The following is a 20494-nucleotide window of genomic DNA, read 5'->3' on the forward strand; positions in this document are numbered from 1 at the left end:
AAAGCAATTGGCCTATAATAATAAAAGCAGGTCTTTCCACCTTTTTCTGTAAGACTTGACTTTACTTTTCTGTAAGGTTTTTCTAATGTTTCCTTTTAGTACCCTTTCTTCACCAGAATTGAAGACCATTTACAAGCTGATCTATCGCTATTAACACCTCTCTTCTTTACCTTCTGTTACCCTTTGGTTGCAAGATTCATCACTAAGGTAGTACCTACTGTAACTATGAGGCTAAACTTAATGTGCTAGAAAAGCTAATACATACTCTTACTATGAGGCTAAACTTCACATGCCAGAAAAGCAATGCTTACAGTAATGTACTGTATCTGCATCTAGCAAAAAAAAAAAATCAAGAGTAAATAAAGAACAGATTGATAATATAATTTCAAATCTCTAATTTCTCTGTATTACCTGTCATCACCAAGATAAACAAAGTTTTGCAGTTCTTTTGAAAAACAGCAAATTAATTTTTTTTTTTTTTAGTTTCAGTCAAGGATCTGCAGATAAAAATCAGCTTCTGAATGTAATGAACATATGGGAGTAGTTGTTGTCAATCAAAAAGCCTTGACTTGCCTTTTCAAGACTCTCTCTCCACTTCTGATATGCTCCCCCTGCTAAACCTTGAAAAATGATCTTACCTTTCAGGAACTGTTTCTGTCTTTATCCATCACGATCCACATGCAGATATGATGGGAGATGTATTCATTCAGATCCCTCCCTATATAGATTTGGATGGCTTGCTACTTTAAGATCCTAGCTGTATATAGGTTCAATAGAAAGTGGCCAGCTATTTGTCTTCATACGCTGCCCTAGCAGTCATAATGCTTGCAAGAACATACATTCAAGTTTCTGAGCTCAAGCTCCCTCTCAGGACAGCATCAAACACCACAGAATTACAACCTAACAACTCCCTTTACACATTGGGGTGAAACCCCAGCCTTACTGAAACTCTCGGTGACTCCAAAGGGGAGGGGTTTCCCCTTTTAGTTATTTACATTAACTCTTAATCCAGGATTATATACTGCTTAATACATGAACCAGCTCTCACTTTTTACAACATCAAGCCTAACAATAACCACTATTGACAATATTACTTTGATTCTTTAAGGTACTTTTATTTAAAACGAGAATAAAAAAACCATGCTATGTCTCATTTCTCATATTGCAATGTCTTAAGCAAACAATGAAGACAACAAGGGTATCTTGCCATCTTAACAGCCACTATTTACTAAGATTGTTCAACCTTCTACATAAAGGTGCAATACTAAACACTGCAAAGAAGAACAGAAAAATTATCAAAAAATAGTTGGGCATGAGCCACCTATAGTTTCAAAAGAGCTGTTATCTAATTAAATTTGCTATTAGAGTCAAGATTACACTTGCTCAAAGCAAACATGACAAATTCACTTATTGATGTTACCAGAATGATATGATCTCAGTAAAATTTGACTGTCAGAAATCACGAATTTATAACAGAGGCCAAATCCTGCTTTCTGATTCATGTATGAGTTCAATGCTATAGAAATTCACCCCTAGTTTAAGTCTATCAACCAAGAAGGATCTGCCCCACTAACTACTTACACGCAGGAGTTTAAGGTAAGAAATATTTGGCCCAAGATCTCCCTCAGTAATGTAAGATAAAATCTACTGTAGGTAGCCAAAGCAAAGCTTTATTGATAAAAGCAGCTTTATGCAAATATTCAGCTATAAATTACTTCTAAAGAGTTGGCACTGCAATGTTCAGACAACTATTTTAAAATACTGTTTTGTTCTTTTTGGATGCTTATCGGATATCTTATCAGATAAAGCTTTGTTCATGTGAATTTAATTATTCAGGTTTTTGCTAAGTTCTTTCCTGTTGGAGCTTCTTGCAAAGTGACTTCAAACTGTTTCATTTTCTGAATAAAACGAGTGATTCCAAACAACTTTTGCAAGAAGAGGAATAAATTAATGATTGGGAGCTCAGAATCCTTTTGGTCTTCAAAGCCTTCAAAGGATTTAAACCACAGAATTTAACTCTTCCCTCCCCCCTTTGAAGTGGGTCATTTTTAATAAAGCAACTTAGCCTCATGTTTCTTCAGAGCTAGTGCATCTGTCGTGGTTTAGCCCCAGCCGGCAACTAAGCACCACGCAGCCGCTCGCTCACTCTCCCTCCCACAGCGGGACGGGGGAGAGAATTAGGAAAAACCTCGTGGGTTGAGATAAACACGGTTTAATAGGACAGAAAGAAAGAAGGGAACAATAATGATAATACCAACAAAGGAATGTATAAGAACAAGTGATGCCCAATACAGCAATTGCTCACCACCCCGTGATCGACAGCCCGTCCCCGAGCAGCGATTTCCGCCCCCCCGGCCAACTCCAGTTTATGTACTGGGCATGACGTCGGATGGTAGGGAATATCTCTTTGGCCAGTCTGGGTCAGCTGTCCCGGCTGTGTCCCCTCCCAGCTCCCCGTGCACCCCCAGCCTGCTCGCTGGCAGGCCAGCACAAGAAGCTGGACTGTCCTTGACGGCTCAGCAACAACCCAAAACATCAGCACATTATCAACAGTTCCTCATCCCAAATCCAAAACACAGTCTCACACTAGCTTCTGTGAGGAAAACCAGCTCTATCCTGGCTGAAACCAGGACAGTATCCACCCCTTATTCCATACCATTTACGTCATGCTCAGGTCCTATACTTTTCAATACATTCCAATTATTCATTATTACTCTTCCTGTCCTTTAATATATACACACAGATATCACTCTCTCAGTCCATGGGCCATCACTTAAAATGTCTATGGAGTTCAGTCAGTCCATGACTCTGGGCTTCATCCATCATAGCAGTCTCTCAGGGCAGGGGAGATGGTATGTGGTGTTGGATTGTCATCTGGCACGGTCCATGTCCATGATCTGCAGGTCGAAGATGTCGATCTCGAGGGATTTGTTGGGCGCAAGCTGCTGAAGCCAGTTCTGGTTTCATCACTGCTGCACGTTGCTTGGTTTCAGTGAAGCTCATTCTTCATCAGTCTGGGTGATTCTTACTATAATACCATTGATATGGTAGATAGCAGCCATAGTAGTAATGTCATACTGAACAATTAACATAATACAATTCAAATCATTGACTGTTTTCACCCAAAATCAAGTCTCCTTGAGGTACACATCGGACTTCCCCATCCTTCCGCATTACCCACCAAGTGCACCCAGGTCCCTGGGCAAAGGCAATCCCACGAATGGGTTTGCCTTTTCCTAATGCAGGAGTAACCCAGACTGTCTTCCCCAGCATGTTTCTCACATGCACCACAGGGACTTTATCCCCTTCTACAGTACATAGAAGTTTTGATTGGGCAGGGCCGGCTCTATTAGTAGATCCCCTAGTGTTGACTAACCAGGTGGCTTTGGCTAAATGTTTATCCCAATTTTTGAATGTCCCATCACCCATTGCTCTCAGTGTAGTCTTTAACAGTCCGTTGTATCGTTCCATTTTTCCGGAAGCTGGTGCATGATAGGGGATATGATACACCCACTCAATGCCGTGCTCTTTGGCCCAGGTGTCTATGAGGTTGTTTCGGAAATGAGTCCCATTGTCTGACTCAATTCTTTCGGGGGTGCCATGTCGCCATAAGACTTGCTTTTCAAGGCCCAGGATAGTGTTCCGGGCGGTGGCATGGGGCACAGGGTATGTTTCCAGCCATCCGGTGGTTGCTTCCACCATGGTAAGCACATAGCGCTTGCCTTGGCGAGTTTGTGGAAGTGTGATATAGTCAATCTGCCAGGCCTCCCCATATTTATATTTCAACCATCGTCCTTCATACCAGAGAGGCTTTAACCGCTTGGCTTGTTTGATCGCAGCACACGTTTCACATTCATGGATAACCTGTGCAATAGCATCCATGGTCAGGTCCACCCCTCGATCCCGAGCCCATCTATATGTAGCATCTCTTGTGCAGGTCCCTTGACTTTACTTTGCTTTATAGCAAAACCAGCTTTCAGAAGGACTTGAATTATTTTCTTCCCTTTCTCGAAAACTTCTTCTGCTGTGTTGCCCCATACGATGATGTCATCAATGTATTGCAGATGCTCTGGAGCTTCACCCTGTTCCAGTGCAGTTTGTATCAGCCCATGGCAAATGGTAGGGCTGTGTTTCCACCCCTGGGGAAGTCGATTCCAGGTGTATTGGACACCTCTCCAAGTGAAAGCAAACTGTGGCCTGCACTCTGCTGCCAAAGGGATCGAGAAAAACGCGTTAGCAATATCAATGGTGGCGTACCACTTGGCTGCCTTTGACTCCAGTTCATATTGAAGTTCTAGCATGTCCGGCACAGCAGCGCTCAGTGGTGGCGTGACTTCATTCAGGCCACGATAGTCTACTGTCAGTCTCCACTCTCCATTAGACTTTCGCACTGGCCATATGGGGCTGTTGAAGGGTGAGTGAGTCTTGCTGATCACTCCTTGGCTCTCCAGCCGACGAATCAGCTCATGGATGGGGATCAGGGAGTCTCTGTTGGTGCGATATTGCCGCCGGTGCACTGTTGTGGTAGCGATCGGCACCTGTTGTTCTTTGACCCTGAGCAACCCCACCACAGAAGGGTCCTCTGAGAGACCAGGCAAGGTGGACAGCTGTTTAATTTCTTCCATCTCCAAGGCAGCTATACCAAAAGCCCACCGGTACCCTTTTGGGTCCTTGAAATACCCTCTGCTGAGGTAGTCTATGCCCAGGATGCACGGAGCCTCCGGGCCAGTCACAATGGGGTGCTTCTGCCACTCATTCCCAGTTAGGCTCACTTCAGCCTCCAGTACAGTCAGCTGTTGGGATCCCCCTGTCACTCCAGAAATACAGATGGGTTCTGCCCCTATATGGCTTGATGGCATCAGGGTACATTGTGCACCGGTGTCCACTAAAGCCTTATATTCCTGTGGGTCTGACGTGCCAGGCCATCTAATCCACACAGTCCAATAAACTCGGTTGTCCCTCTCCTCCGCCTGGCTGGAGGCAGGGCCCCTCTAATCCTGCTCATAGTACTCGTTACCCACTTCTTGTAAATAGGAATCAGAAGTCCCTTCAAGAGGATCAGAGGTGAGATCAGCTCTTCTATTCTTTCTGGGAAGCTGCCCACTGGAAAGTGGAGCGACGATTTTCCTCGAGGAACCTGAACCCCCTTTTGTAATTGTTTTTCCTTGCAGCTCGCGTACTCGTGCCTCTAGGGTCGAGGTAGGTTTTCCATCCCACCTCCTCATGTCCTCTCCGTAGTCACGCAATTGAAACCACAGGGTGGCTCGTGGTGTGTATCCTCTATATCTTCTCTCTTGAACAGAAGAGCGCTTACTCCTAATGGCTGAGACACTGGTCCGTATGGGTGGAGGGTAGGGCATATCTTCTTTGAATTGCCGGAACTCCTGGGACAGTTTCTCTACAGCAGAGACGCAGGCCCGTAGGGAGGAAGAGAGACTTTCTTCGTATTGCCGGAGTTGGCCAGCCAATTCATCCACCGTTGGTCTCTCTCCGTCCTTCCAGGCCATTACTGCTAATGAGTTGGCATATGATGATGGTGCACTCCGTACAAACTTCCGCCACATAGGTTGCGTGCAATTGACTTCATCTGGATCTTTGGATGATTGTCCATTGTCCAAGTCACCATAAATCACTTCCAGCACCGCTAGCTCCCTCAGGTACTGGATACCTTTCTCCATGGTGGTCCACTTGCCTGGGTGACATAGAACATCTTCCTTGAAGGGATACCTTTCCTTCACACCCGACAGGAGTCGTCTCCAGAGGCTGAGGACTTGTGCACCTTTTCCAATTGCTTTGTCAATGCCCCCTTCCCTAGAAAGGGATCCCAGCTGCTTGGCTTCCCTACCCTCTAATTCCAGGCTACTGGCCCCATTATCCCAGCATCGGAGCAGCCAGGTGACAATGTGCTCACCTGGACGACGGCTGAAATCCTTTCGCATATCTCGCAATTCACTCAGGGATAGAGATCGGGTAGTTACCGTCTCTTTTATAAGTTCTTCCTCTTCCTCCTCTTCAAGTGATGACTCGCTCTCTTCCCTCTTCCGTGCTTGTGATGGCCCTGCTTCAGAGCACTCTGCCTCCTCACTCTCTTCCTCTGGCTCCTTCTTAGCAGGATCTTCCTCCTCCCTTACTAAACGAGCTGACTTCCGCTTCCAAGATTTCTTCTTTTGTACAGGGGCAACTGATACCGGGATGGGCTGGTCCTCTGGTTCAGCTGCAACAGTCTGAGTAGCTACAGTGCCCGCCGTGGGGGTTGGAGTAGTGGCAGTGCCCGCCGTGGGGGTTGGAGTAGTGACAGTGCCTGCTACAGACGTTGGAGTAGTGACAGTGCCTGCCACATTGCCATCAGACCCAGAGACCCTCTCTCCCCTTTGCATAGTGTTAAATAGGGTTCGGTAGGCATGGGCCAGGCCCCAGCACATGGCAATGATTTGTGTCTCCTTGGAGCTGCCAGGCTGACAGCATACTTCTTCCAGATATTCTGCTAGTTTATCAGGATTCTGCACTTGTTCGGGAGTGAAGCTCCAAAACACCGGAGGTGCCCACCGCCCCAGGCATTTGCCCATGCTGTTCCACACACCCTGCCATTCATAACTATCCAGCCTTGGGGCAGATCTCCGGGTGATATTCTTAAATTGCTTGCCAACCTTAGACAAAACTGAAACCATGTTCCCCAGAAGTAGCAATAGAGGTATTTTAACCAGCCAAGGGTGTTCAAAATACTGAAAAATTATTGTGATGAAGGAGGAAATGTTATGATAGAGGGTATCAAAGGTACCATTCTGCATTTCCTCCATAAAAAACCTTTCAGAGGCAGAAGTATAATTGCTAATCGTCTCCACAAGACTGTAGCCAAAATACAGTAACGGCTTTAGTACAGAGCTCAGATGATACCACATTAAGCTCAAGGTCACTGCTCTAAAAACAAAATTCACAGGCGAGACATTACTAATCATTGCAGAGTACAGCAGCCCACAGAAACCAACACCGATCCTTAACATGTACAGCAAAGACGAGAGCATGATGCAAATCAAACTGATATTGTGACCTGCAACCGTTATTATCTCAAGCCTCGGGCCCCACGTTGGGCGCCAAAAAGGACTGTCGTGGTTTAGCCCCAGCCGGCAACTAAGCACCACACAGCCGCTCGCTCACTCTCCCTCCCACAGCGGGACGGGGGAGAGAATTAGGAAAAACCTCGTGGGTTGAGATAAACACGGTTTAATAGGACAGAAAGAAAGAAGGGAACAATAATGATAATACCAACAAAGGAATGTATAAGAACAAGTGATGCCCAATACAGCAATTGCTCACCACCCCGTGATCGACAGCCCGTCCCCGAGCAGCGATTTCCGCCCCCCCGGCCAACTCCAGTTTATGTACTGGGCATGACGTCGTATGGTAGGGAATATCTCTTTGGCCAGTCTGGGTCAGCTGTCCCGGCTGTGTCCCATCCCAGCTCCCCGTGCACCCCCAGCCTGCTCGCTGGCAGGCCAGCACAAGAAGCTGGACTGTCCTTGACGGCTCAGCAACAACCCAAAACATCAGCACATTATCAACAGTTCCTCATCCCAAATCCAAAACACAGTCTCACACTAGCTTCTGTGAGGAAAACCAGCTCTATCCTGGCTGAAACCAGGACAGTATCACATTATCCTGTACACTACCAGAAGTGCTAAAAGCTTAAAACATTACCAAACAACAATAGTCTCAAGACTTGTGTTTAAGAAAAAATCAGAATCAGGTAAGTTTTTTTTGAAAAAATTGATGTGGTGTCTTTCTACTTACAGGCCCCAAACCTAGGAATACTATTTTATTCAAGTACTAGCCAGAGTGGAAGACAGAAAAGTTGAGAGAGAAAAGCTTAGATACGAAAAACTCAAAATATTCATTTTACATAATTTTAATTACTATTGGTCTTTTATAGTTAGTCACTATAAGTATTATAAACTTAATCAATTTAAGATAAGATCATTAATGCCAAATAGGCTTCTCTCATTTCAGTGACATTTCTTAGGAATCACCTAGTAAAGACTGAAGAAAGGCAAAATATCTAAATCAGGACTATGTTTTCATTCCAAAGTATTTGAATTAATAAATGTTGAGATAGACTCAAAATTTCCTGAAAAACACAAAACTTCCACTTACGTTAAACATTTGGAGTGTATTCAGCCTTAGACACACTATAGGTGTCTGTATACAGCTCTTTATATTTAAGCTCTTACTATTAAAGGGTAAGCACACATGTGGTTCAGTTCACCCCAAAGCACACATCTACATGTAACTCTACACAGAGCTGAGCAGAGACTCCATCTCCTTTGATTGCGAATGGGAGCCAAGACAATCAGCTCACGTGGAGACACACATAAAGATAAAATTTTAGGTGCCACGTGTTGAATCCTATCCTTGGTTTCAAAGTAGTCAGAACTTTGTTTCTGTTTTTCTTAATAAATATGAAGCAAGTAAATGTCAAAATGAAAATGGAAATATCAGTTAGAGATGGTGAAATTTCATAAAAATCAACATATTCCATAAGAAAAGTCTAATTTTAATAAAACAGTCTTTCCTGAAGACAAAAAGTTTCATCGGAGAGGTGGGGGGGCAGGGGAAGACCTACTCTAGTCCACAGAAGATGGAAAAATAACTAAGAAGTTTCCTTCCTTTTTCTCCTTTAAGGCAATAATCCTAATGGATATGACTAAGACTCTGATCTTATTAAGCGGGTGTACCTGTACTCCAGAATTAAATCCTCATGAACATGGACTCGATAATAAATTTCAGAGCTCATTGAAAAGTTGCTACACAAATGTTAACTATTGGAGGAAGGACCTCAACAGCAAAGAAGCACTAAAGTAAGAAAAATATTAATACTAAATATAAAGTTTTTTCCTACCTGTGTGCAGACAAATTACTGAGGTACAGGGTGTATTTCTCTTCGGCAGACAGCCCATCCATCATCAAGTAGAAAACATGAAAATTACTCTGGTTGAGAGGTTGCATAATGACACGAGACTTCTCCAACATGTATGTATAAATCCTAGCTGATTGAGAAACAAACAGATAAATTCATCATTATACTGATTGCTCTAAATTTATATATTTTCAGCCATTCACCATTGCAACACTGAAGAATAAACAATGTTTCTTATGAAACAGTCTGAGGTGAGCATGATATCAAAAGTACTACCATTCGTTCTACCATGGTTTTCTACATAAATGACATATAAACCCCTAATTCCATTAAAATTAGTGGAACAAATGCCTTACCTTACTTACTTACTGTCTTACATTATCTTTAAAATTACTTGCTTAATTTTAAAGGTAATGATGTTGATTTGTACTCTGTTTTAATTCTTTGAGGAACCAGTTGTTGTATTTGGGAAGTCTTTCTAAAAGACAAGCTGTTAGTCATCTCACCAAAGCGTAGCCATCTGAGCATTGTCATCTATTCTAAGCACCTTCTTAATAGAGAGAAAGATGCAAGAGAGATTCAAGACATCTTGGAAAAACTGCCCTTGGAACCATTTCCTCTTTCTCTGTTCGCAATCAAGAATGCTCAGACTAATAGTTTAGATTAACCACCTAACTTCTACATGGCTACTTCTAGATGGCGACAGAGAGACAAGTCCTGTGCAGAATGGGTCATCAATAAGCTCACTAACCTATGCCTAGGGAAACATGGACATCTCAGAAGGGTTATGATGAGGTGGCCAATGAGAAACCATGTGAATCAACATGTTCTGGCAAGAAGGTGAAGGAGGATGAACCTGACCACAATTTGCCTATAGAAATGCTGATTACAGGGTCACACATAACCTGAGGCCCACTAAAGTTCTGAAAGAGGCAAAGTACAGAAGCAGAGGAAATATTGGACCCTCAGATCCATTCACCTGCTTCACCAGATTTCAGGCATTTTAGAGGTATTTGTGAAGGGACAGCGGGAGATTCACTGTTTTGGGCAGACTAGTCTTCAGCCCTCAACACCACCATGCAGTTCCAGATGCGGTAGGATAAAGAGAACAAAGGAACGCTTAGCTGTAGCTAGAGGTCAAGGCCCTCCCTGTGAGGACCTGATGCCAGTTCCCACTTACCCCACTGTTGGTATACTTTATCTCATCATTGCTTAAATACTAGCGGTGTGCAAAGACCAGAAGCATATCCCTCCACACACAACCAAGCACCACCACCACCAGGATGCAGTACATTTTGTTGCAGCTTTATGTTTTTCAATCTCTGCAATATGGCAGAGCTTTCTCAGGGTCTTAGCAAGCATCCTTACCCTGGAAAAGACTGTTGAATTTAGAGGATAAGGTGCTCTTCTTAGCAGTGGTGGAGCAACATTTTTGAAACCCTGTAAGCAGAGGAGGATACTAAGCCATAGCTTCCTGTAGTCTGGATGACATCCAACTCATCTAAGACTCCTTCCTTGATGAACTGGAAGTAGTTCTTGAAACATTCAGTGATAGAAAATACTGGTACATGCATGCTGTATCACAGTAAGTATGTTCTTTAAACACATACCATTTTTGAACTGCTCATTGGTTTTTATAATTTTTTTTTATTACTTTTTTGAAGCAAGCTGGGATTAAGCATGAAATAGCACTGAGTTACTCGATGAAGTCAAAACTGTTGCATTTCTAGGCATATGCAGAAGCACAACTTCAGATGCATGAGAGACATGAAGTTTAGGGGCAGAGTGGCAGTTTAAAGACTTCTAAAGATGAGGATAGTTGAAACAGTATTTTTAGAATCCTCTTTGGACTCAAAGGTATTGCCCAATGCAATGCTGAGCGAAGTTATGCAGGTTAGATCTTGGTGTGTGAGAGTATGTACCAGAAGCACGGTAATTGCATTGGCTTAATGACTAGGCTAGAAGCCAGAATGTCATGCTCCTGCCACCAGACAGCTGCTAATATCCATGGTAGCTCATTCAGAGCTAGCTTGGTTATTGCTATACCATTCCTATTTGTCTGGTAATTATTTTTTAAAGTTGATCTAAGTATTTTTCTCACTTAGGGAGATCTAAGTTTCTGTCTATGCTGTTAAATTTAGCACAGCAAACTTGAAGTTACTTGAAGTTGTGAGAATGTTGTTGAAAGACAGTGTAGAGTGTGGGGAAACAAAATCAATGAAACTTGAACATACAGTTTTGAGAAAGGTGTCAGCAGTTAAGTGCTGTCCCTGAACTAACTACAAGTATGCAAGGTCTCACAAAGTGCTACTCTGCACAGGCCAAACCATCCCAGACACATCCCAGTTAAGCAGTACAGAATGTCAGTGGTACCCTACCCAGGGGCGTCTTCCACCCTTTCTTTTATTTAATACCACAGACATGGCCTGACATATGTGTTGGCAACCAAAACCATGCCTCAGATTCTAGCTACAGAAGAGAGAGTAGGACTGACAGAGAAGAGTTGTATGGCTGACTTGCTGAACCAAGAAGACATGGTCTGGCCCATTTAATCATCCTACAAAAAGTAGAAGTGAACTCCTACTATTATGGAACCTATATCATGAGAAATTGTGTGTCAGCCATCTAGCCCTCTGTTGCTACACTACGGAAAAAAGAACTGTGCTGGAAGCAAAAGGGCACGCTTGGGAAATCATTAAGTTGGTAGCAGGATATGTTTCTGGCTCCGCTAACTTTGCGGCACACTACAAATTGAAGCAATGCAATCTTAACCCATGATGGCAGGACTGGCCCAGACAAACACTTTCATCAGGATCAATCATTACCTGGCAGCCATTCCTACAGGGTAAAACAGAACAGATGAACCTGAAGGATGATTTCCATCTTTTATTGTGCTTTTAAGTTATTTTTCAGTAAAACTAAACCTACCACCAATTAATTTGAGAAGAGGACATTACTAATTTTTAATCACTTTTTTTTGTGCAATGATCTTCACTAAAGCTTTCATAACTATCACTCAGGTGTTTTTAACATTCATTGATTAGTAAAAGAAAGAAAAATTTTCCTGGAGGTCATCTATCTGATTAGTGCATTTAATGTTAATGATGGGCAACATCACTTATTTAGATGACACAAATTAATTCAGCCTTTTTCAGATATTTCAAGTCACTCACTTTAATAATAAGGATAAATACTGTTCATCTCAGTTAGCATCTCCAGTGATGGAAAGAGCTGTTAAGAATTGTTGAGCTTCTGACTAGCAAGAATCAAATACAGCACCATCTTAATGTAGCTATAGTAACTCATAAAGAAAACTATCATGGTAATATGTTTTTCTACAAAGTGAAATTCTATGTCCTTTAATCTGTGTGTGAAATAAAAGAGAAAAATAACAGTGTTCCAGAGCAAAGTCTGCCATTTTTGTGCAATGTTAACTGTGCTTACAGGCACAAGGAAATTTGTACTTCCTTTAACAGATCACTTGATCTACTCAGTAGCTACAAAGTCAGCAAGAGGACTCTGTATTGAAAGTGTGGCCAGTGAAATCTTTCTACCAGCTATGCAGTCTTTGAAACTACATTGCTCTTTCTCAAAAACCTTGCTGTCCTAAACACAGCTATTGCTCAAGACAAAAAAAACCATTTGAAAGTTCAGAGTTGAAACACAGTACAAAAACACATCAGAGAGCTTAGCTGGCTGCAGTCTTTCTTACACCAAAAAAGGAAATTCGCATCTGGAACTTTTTAATTGATAAAAAATTTTTGTAATAAAAACACACAAGTGGATACGCATTCTGCTTCTTTCAGTGCAACTTTAAAAAAAAAAATCAGGCCTTGCCTTTCAAAATATGAAGACTGAGAAAAGTGAGGCCTGAAAAGCAAGGCAGGAAAAACTGGAGAGTAAGTTTGTCAGGCTTGATTTTTTCTTCCTAAGCTTTCTTCCTTACCTTTCATCTTAGGAATGATGTCAACTTACCTGAAAGACCATTTTCTCTCTCCCTTTCCAAATTAAAATAAAATACAGTAATTTTACTTCTGGAAATAGAGAAATAACCATTCTTTTACTACTATGCAGTGAATCATTGTCCATGAATTATTATGATTTTTTCACAGAAGATCAGTCTTTGAGTTCTGTTAGGTGCGAATTACTGGCTTGCCGTTTATCCTATGTTTGTTCTGATGTAAGACTTTTTACTAGTTCCCACTACGTTACCTTATCCAGCCACAAAGAACAGTGACTTAATCTGCATTATACCTTCTCCACTTGTTTGGTTGGACTGAAGCAATGAAACGTACCTGACCACAAAGCCACTTGTCACAGAAAAACTCCCGTTTGAACCCAACATTGCATCACACCTCATCAGAAACAAGAGTCAGAGAAGACACATAAAACCTCTACAGATATCTGTACTGCATTTGAGTAGAACCATGCTCAAGAGCTCCATCCTTCTTTTGAAAACTTTGTGGCAAAAATCCAGTTTATGAGAAAGACCAAATCAAACCTGTAGATGAAGATTGTGGCCAATGTTTCTGTTGTTTAGGTATATTGAAATTTCTGTTATAAGAATAAACCTTACGTGACAAAAGTTGAAGCGTTTCCAGGGTCTAGGCATAAAAGAACTTCATTGTGAGCAAAAAGGTGTAACAAACTTCACTGATGTCCATTCAAAATGCAAGGAATGCTACCTTGAGCCCACCCTCTGTAATAAAAATGTACACATGTACTTTGCATGCCCCTTCCTTAGTAAATTTTTCTGGATCTCCACCCTTGAGATCCATCTGTTAAGGAGTTTAGACAATCTAAACCCTTCGATGGAGGCAGTCTAGTGTCACTTGGATTTTTGTTTACAAACCAGACATATTTAGCCCAGTTTGCCTCAATGAGTTATAAAGTCATGTCTCAGCAGAATCAGGTGCTCTGCATATTTACATTTTTCATTCATATTTAAACAGTGCAAGACAGTAAATACTGCTGCAAATGATCTTGCAAATAGATACAGAGAATCACTGGGTGGGATTTAAACCAGCCAAAGAAAACATGCCTGATTTTTCTCATTTATAGGGATGTAAATCTAGGAAAATTTTACTCAAAAGTGATGCTTAACAGTAGCCTAGAAGAGGCAACATCTACAATGCAAATCAAACAGCACGAACAACTGCAACTTAACAAAATATAAAAAACATTTTCACTGCTCTACTGGGGTTTCTCACTCTTGACTCGAGTAGGGGAGAGGAATAATAACAGGCTCATCCATGACAAACTGTGGGATGACACACCAAGGTGAGAGGGACGGGGTGCTAGCAAGGCCCCTCAGCCTGTTGCACGAGAGAAAGACCTCAGAGGATCTAAAGGAGGTTCCTCTAAGAGGGTGACACAACTGACAACCCAGCTGAGGTGCCTCTACACCAATGCACACAGCACGGGCAACACACAGGAGGAGCTGGAAGCCATCGTGCTGCTAGAAAGCTATGACCCTTACTGAAACTTTGTGGGATGAATCTCATGAGTGGAGTGCAGCTATCGATGGCTACAGGCTGTTCAGAAGGGGCAAGTGAGGAAGGAGGCATGGAGGCGTTGCCCTCTACGTCAAGAAATGGATGGAGTGCAAAGAGCTGTCTCTGAGGAACAGCCATGAGCAGGCTGAAAGCCTATGGGTAAGCATCAGGGACCAAGGCAACAAAGGGAACCATGTGGTTCGTGTCTGCTACAGGCCACCCGACCAAGAGGAGTCTATTGATGAAGCCTTCTCACTCCAGCTCCAGGAGGCATCGCGCTTGCAGGCTCTCATCTTGCTAGGGGATTTTAACCACCCTGATATCTGCTGGAAAAGTAGGAGAGCAAGCTGTAGGCAATCCAGAAGACTCCTGGAGTGCATGGAGGAAAACTTCCTATGCCAGGTAATAGACCCTCACCAATGCATGTGAGCTAATTGGTGACCTCAAGATTGGAGGCAACCTGGGCTGCAGTGGTCATGCACCGGTGGAGTTCACAGTCCTGAGGGACAAGACGCAAGCCAAAAATAAAGTTAGGACCTTGAATTTTAGGAAAGCAAACTTCCAGCTCTTCAGGGATTTTGTCAATAAGACCCCCTGGGAAACTGCCCTCAGGGACAAGGGAGCAGAACAGAGCTGGCAGATCTTTAAGGACGCTTTCCATAGAGCACAAGAGCTCTTGATCCCCAGGTGTGAGAAACCAGGAAAGGAAGGCAAGAGGCCGGCATGGTTGAGTGGACAAACCTGGTAGGCAAACACAAGGGCAAGAAGGAAATGCACAGGCAGTGGAAGCAGGGATGGGTATCCTGGGAAGAGTATAGGGACACTGCCCAGTTGTGTAGGGATGAGATCAGGAGGGCCGAGGCATGGCTGGAGTTGAACTTGGCAAGGGATGCAAAGAATAATAAGAAGGGCTTCTACAGGTATGCCAGCCAGAAAAGGAAGGTCACAGAAAGTGTACCCCCCTTGATGAGCAAGACTGGCAGACTGGCAACAACGGATGAGGAGAAGGCTGAAGTACTGAACGATTCCTTTGCCTCAGTCTTCACTGGCAGTGTCTCTTCCCACACCTCTTGAGGGGATGGACTGCAAGATGGGGACTGGAGGAGCAAAGTCCCTCCCACTGTAAGAGAAGATGAGGCTTGAGACCACCTGAGGAACCTGAACATTCACAAGTGTATGGGACCTGACGAGATGCATTCCAGAGTCTTGAGGGAAATGGCAGATGTGATTGCCAAGCCACTCCATGATACTTGAAAAGTCCTGGCAGTCAGGTGAAGACCCTGGAGACTGGAAACAGGGAAACATTGCACCCATTTTTTTTCAAAAGGTAGCAAGGAGGACCCTGGGAACTACCAATCCGTCAGTCTCTCCTCTGTGCCTGGGAAGATCACAGAGCAGATCCACCTAGAAGCTATGCTAAAGGCACAGGGAGGGCAGGGAGGTGATTCGAGACAGCCAGCATGGCTTCCCCAAGGGCAAGTCCTGCCTGACCAACTTAGTGACCTTCTAGGATGGAGTCACCACATCAGTGGACAAGGGAAGAGCTACCGATGTTGTCTATCTGGACTTCTGTAAGGCCATTCCTCACAACAGCCTTCTCTCTAAATTGGAGAGACAAGGATTTGATGGGTGGACTGTTTGGTGGATGAGGAATTGGTTGTATGGCCACATCCAGAGGGTAGTGGTCAACAGCTCAATGTCTAGATGGATATTGGTGATGAGTGGTGTCCCTCAGGGGTCCATATTGGGACCAGTACTCTTTAATATCTTCATCAGTGACATAGTGGGATCAAATGCATGCTCAGCAAGTTTGCAGATGACATCAAGCTGAGTGGTGCGGTTGACACGCCTGAGGGACAGGAGGCCATCCAGAGGGACCTCAACAAGCTCAAGGAATGGGCTCATGTGAACCTCATGAGGTTCAACAAGGCCAAGTGCAGGGCCCTGCACCTGGGTCGGGGCAACCCCCAGTATCAGTACAGGCTGGGTGATGAAGGGATCAAGAGCATCCCTGCTGAGAAGGACTTGGGGGTCCTGATGGACAAAAAGTTGGACATGAGCCAGCAATGTGTGCTTACAGCCCAGAAAGCCAACCATATCCTGGGCTGCATCCAAAGCAGCGTGGCCAGCAGGGAGGGGATTCTGCCCCTCTACTCCACTCTGGTGAGACCCCACCTGGAGTCTTGCATCCAGCTCTGGAGCCCTCAGCAAAGGAAAGACATGGACCTGTTGGAGCAGGTCCAGAGGAGGGCCACAAAAATGATCAGAGGGGTGGAACACCTTTCCTATGAGGATAGGCTGAGAGACTTGGGGTTGTTCAGCCTGGAGAAGAGAAGGCTGCAGGCAGACATTCTTGCAGCCTTCCAGTACTTAATGGTGGCCCATAAGAAAGATGGGGACAGACTTTTTAGCAGGGCCTGTAGCAATTAGGACAAGGGTTTTAAACTAAAAGAGGGTAGATTTAGACTAGATATAATCTTTCACAATGAGGGTGGTGAATCTTTGGCACAGGTTGCCCGGAGGGGTGGTAGATGCCCCATCCCTGGAAACATTTAAAGCCAGGTCAGAGGGGGCTCTGAACAACCTGATCTAGTTGAATATGTCCCTGCTCACTGGAGTGGGGTTGGACTAGATGACCTCATAAGGTCCCTCCCAACTCAAAGATTCTATGATTATATGATCCTATGACTGTAAATTATGTAACTTTTGGCCACATTAGATTTGCTAAAAGTTATTGATTCAATTCCTAAATATTTGGGGAATAGTCGGGCAGATAACTAATTTGTTTATATTTGTTAATGGACTTGACTAGCACTAGATTTTCTCATTTAATGCCTATGAATTGAAAGTGATAACAACACAGTGTTAGTGTACCAGAAAACTGACAAAAAAGCCTAGTTAACTGATTCCACGTTTATATCATTCACAGATAAGGGTTTTGAATTAAACTAACAAGTCTTGGTAAAGCTGCTTGGAAACTCAAGTCCCAGCTACCTCAAGCAAGGCACCCAAAAACTGTAGCAACACATGGTCTTGAGGCCTTGAGGCTTCCATTCCTTATCTGAGGAACTGAATGACACAACCTTAGGTCAGAAGTACTGTGAAAATGAAGACATTTATGTTTCTGAAGTACTCATACAGTGAAAAATGTTGATGAACAAAATCGAAAATCCACAGAAAAACTAGCATTCTGTTTTTAGAGCAGAACAAAATGGCACAAGCCAGACATGAATCAGTTAAAGGAAAACAAACTATTTAGTAGCAGATCAGTGAAGAAATATAGGACATTCTCTGCACTGAATGAAGCTGGGGAGAGGTGGGAAAACAGCAGCATTAAATTTGTATGCCAAGGCAACCCAAGAGTATCTCAAACAACTTCAGTTCTGGAATTTCCTTATGTTCATGTGCTTGACTTTTCAAAATAGGTATCATTTTCATCTGTTTGCATTTGTGCTCTGTGTGTGTAGCAAAAAGAGAAAAAGTGTGCACACAATGTAACTGTGATAAATAAATATACTCAAATTAAATATATACAAGACAAAGGATTTATAAAATGTTACCTTTGGGGATTGAACTCCATTTTTACAAGCCCAATTCAGATGCTACTTAGTCCATTCTAATGTTTATATCACTTACTTTATATTCCTCCCACAACAGCTCATTAACGAAAAAAAAACCCAATTTTTAGTTTTACATTTTCTTTACAAATACCCTGTGTTTATTGTAAAACAAACCAGAAAAAAGTGATAGTAATTTCCCACACAGTGACATTTTCACTGAAGAAACTATCATATTTGCTAGGGTACAGTGGACTCTTTCAAGAAAATGAATTGTAATTTCCACTATGAAATATTTCCAAATAATATTTTTAGGAAACTCTTCTGAAAGCATAAACACATTTACAATGATAAAGAATGAGTAGTTTTGGAAATGTTTATCCAATGGAATCTAATTTACTTGGGTCAAAAGTGTGTCTCACCACAAAGCTTTCCCATCCAGGAAGATCAATGCATGTAGAAAACTGTCTGTGTGCAGTTATTTCTACACACGCCTCTTACTTTAGGACAGAGTAACTTTATGATGACCTATGCAGACCAGAAATGAAACCTCTCCCTGACTGCCTCCAAAGATCACAGTTTTCTGAATCAAACTGAAGTTTTGCCCAATATTCTTTTTTTTTTTTTTTCTTCACTAATGAACGCTGACTGGGGATTAGCAGACTCCCACTTACTCTGAAAGCAGAGGCAAATTCCACACTATCTTACCTCTAACGAGAATAAACATCAGAATGATTCCAAGTTCCTTTAGAAGAAGCTCAAAGCTGTAATAAAGTACTTCTCATTTCAGTATTACAGAGTATACTTGTATTTTGTTTGCCCGAAACAGATGAGTTAAAATACCCAATGCAACATTAGACACAAACGCAAAAATTAGTCTCTCTGTTACTTTTATTTCGCAGTAAAGCGATACACAACTGCCACGGTTCGTTAATCTCGGGCGTAAAGGGAAACGTGATTTCCTGGGAAATGGAAGAGGAATTGGTGGTGTTAATTTTTTTTCTTGTCTTTCTCCGCCACCTAGTGGTGACACTACCAGGGCTCTCCCTCTTAAAACTGCCCTCTACTCCTCACAAGCCGAGAATTCACACGCTATTAAACATGTTCCTCTGACACACCGTAAAACGCCTTTGCCTCTTCCACGCGCTTTAAGGTCATTGATGCCGAACTCTGTGTAGGGCATACTGAGATCCCTGATCACCTAGTCTGTGGGTGTTACCAAAATAAACAGATTAAATGGTACTTACCTGCAATTAATGTTTTTTTCTTCTCACAAAACTGTAGCTCAAAATATTTTATAAAACGGCTGGAAAAATCATTTAAGGGTGTCTTAGCATGTCCGAAGGCCTCCAAGATACAGTTTATCTGCAAGACAATGGTAAAGAAGTAATAAGAGATGAAATAAACAGGAAGATAATTTAATAAACATCAGTGGGGTTGGTTTGCGATCAATAACTGGGAAAAAATAAAAGACCACTTTTCAGCTTGGAATTTAACACATTCCTTGAAAGATTTTTTTCTAAATACAAATTAAAGTAAGATAACTTGAAAGAAAAAAAATAGTGCTGTCAGAGTAGTGGAAGTTGTAAATGGAAGGGGAAGACAATGGCTCACACCTGACCTGTGTTCTTACAGGTAGTTGGGATACAGTGACTGGAGTCATATGCCCAGAGCTGGCCATGCTTAGCAAAAAGATTAGAGTCTTTGAAAGCAGCTATGCTTGTAAAGTTACAGTCAGTTGATACTGATAACCAGACAGAAGAATTTAGAAGCTTTATACGATGCCAGAAATGGCATAAATGACTGATTTCAAATAGAATTACTTCAGTATTACAATAATAAAACAGTGAGGAAAAAAATAGATTCTGATTTTTTAATGGCATCTTTCACTAATGCATTTCCATGTTATATTTTCCTGGTCACAGCAATTATTTTTAGATTATTAAAATTTTAAAAAATAGTAAAATATTAAATATTCCATCTTTAATTCATGTTTTCTCTGTATTTACCTTTTTAATGTATAATTAGTTTCTTATGCTACATGAATTCCCTTCAGCATTTTCCTCTTTTGCATCCTAAGAAATTGATTGCAATGTGGCCTCAATAGACTATTGTTCTGATGAAACCATAGTTTGCTGAAGCTGGATGACCTAAATGGGGAGAGGTAGGAGGAAAGAGGGCCGTGGAGTGGCACAGATAATACGTGGCTCCAATCACAAAAACAGAAGCTCTAAAAATCAGACCCTTCAGAATTATTAATTAAACCAGCTATTTGTGCAGTAGGTGGCAGCAGAAAACTAGTCAGAGTAGTTTTTCTTCCACTCCAGAAGCATTGTTTAGCACGTATTTGCTCATTAGGCTAATTCAGCACTTGGTTTAACTTGTGCAGCTTTGTTAACTTTAATAGGGCTATGCATAACTGCAACAGGCATGAATTCAGGCTACTGTGTTCATTAAAGCACCATCTAAGGCAACTAAACCAGAATCTCTACTTGATTCTCCATGGGTGGGATTTGCTGCATCTACCTTCA

General features: G+C 42.5%; 1 protein-coding gene across 1 annotated transcript in view; it reads right to left on the reverse strand.

Annotated features, from left to right (window-relative positions):
• MYO16 (myosin XVI) overlaps positions 1 to 20494 on the reverse strand; it is a gene marked incomplete at both ends in the record, with an annotated part of 338331 nt that overhangs the window by 152308 nt on the left and 165529 nt on the right. Inside the window, 2 exon segments of the mRNA XM_082013934.1 lie at positions 8894 to 9041; positions 19211 to 19328. Of these exon segments, the coding sequence (XP_081870060.1) occupies positions 8894 to 9041; positions 19211 to 19328 (266 nt within the window).

This window comes from Phaethon aethereus (genome assembly GCF_964289735.1).
Source record: "Phaethon aethereus genome assembly, chromosome: 1".
NCBI classification, from domain to species: domain Eukaryota; kingdom Metazoa; phylum Chordata; class Aves; order Phaethontiformes; family Phaethontidae; genus Phaethon; species Phaethon aethereus.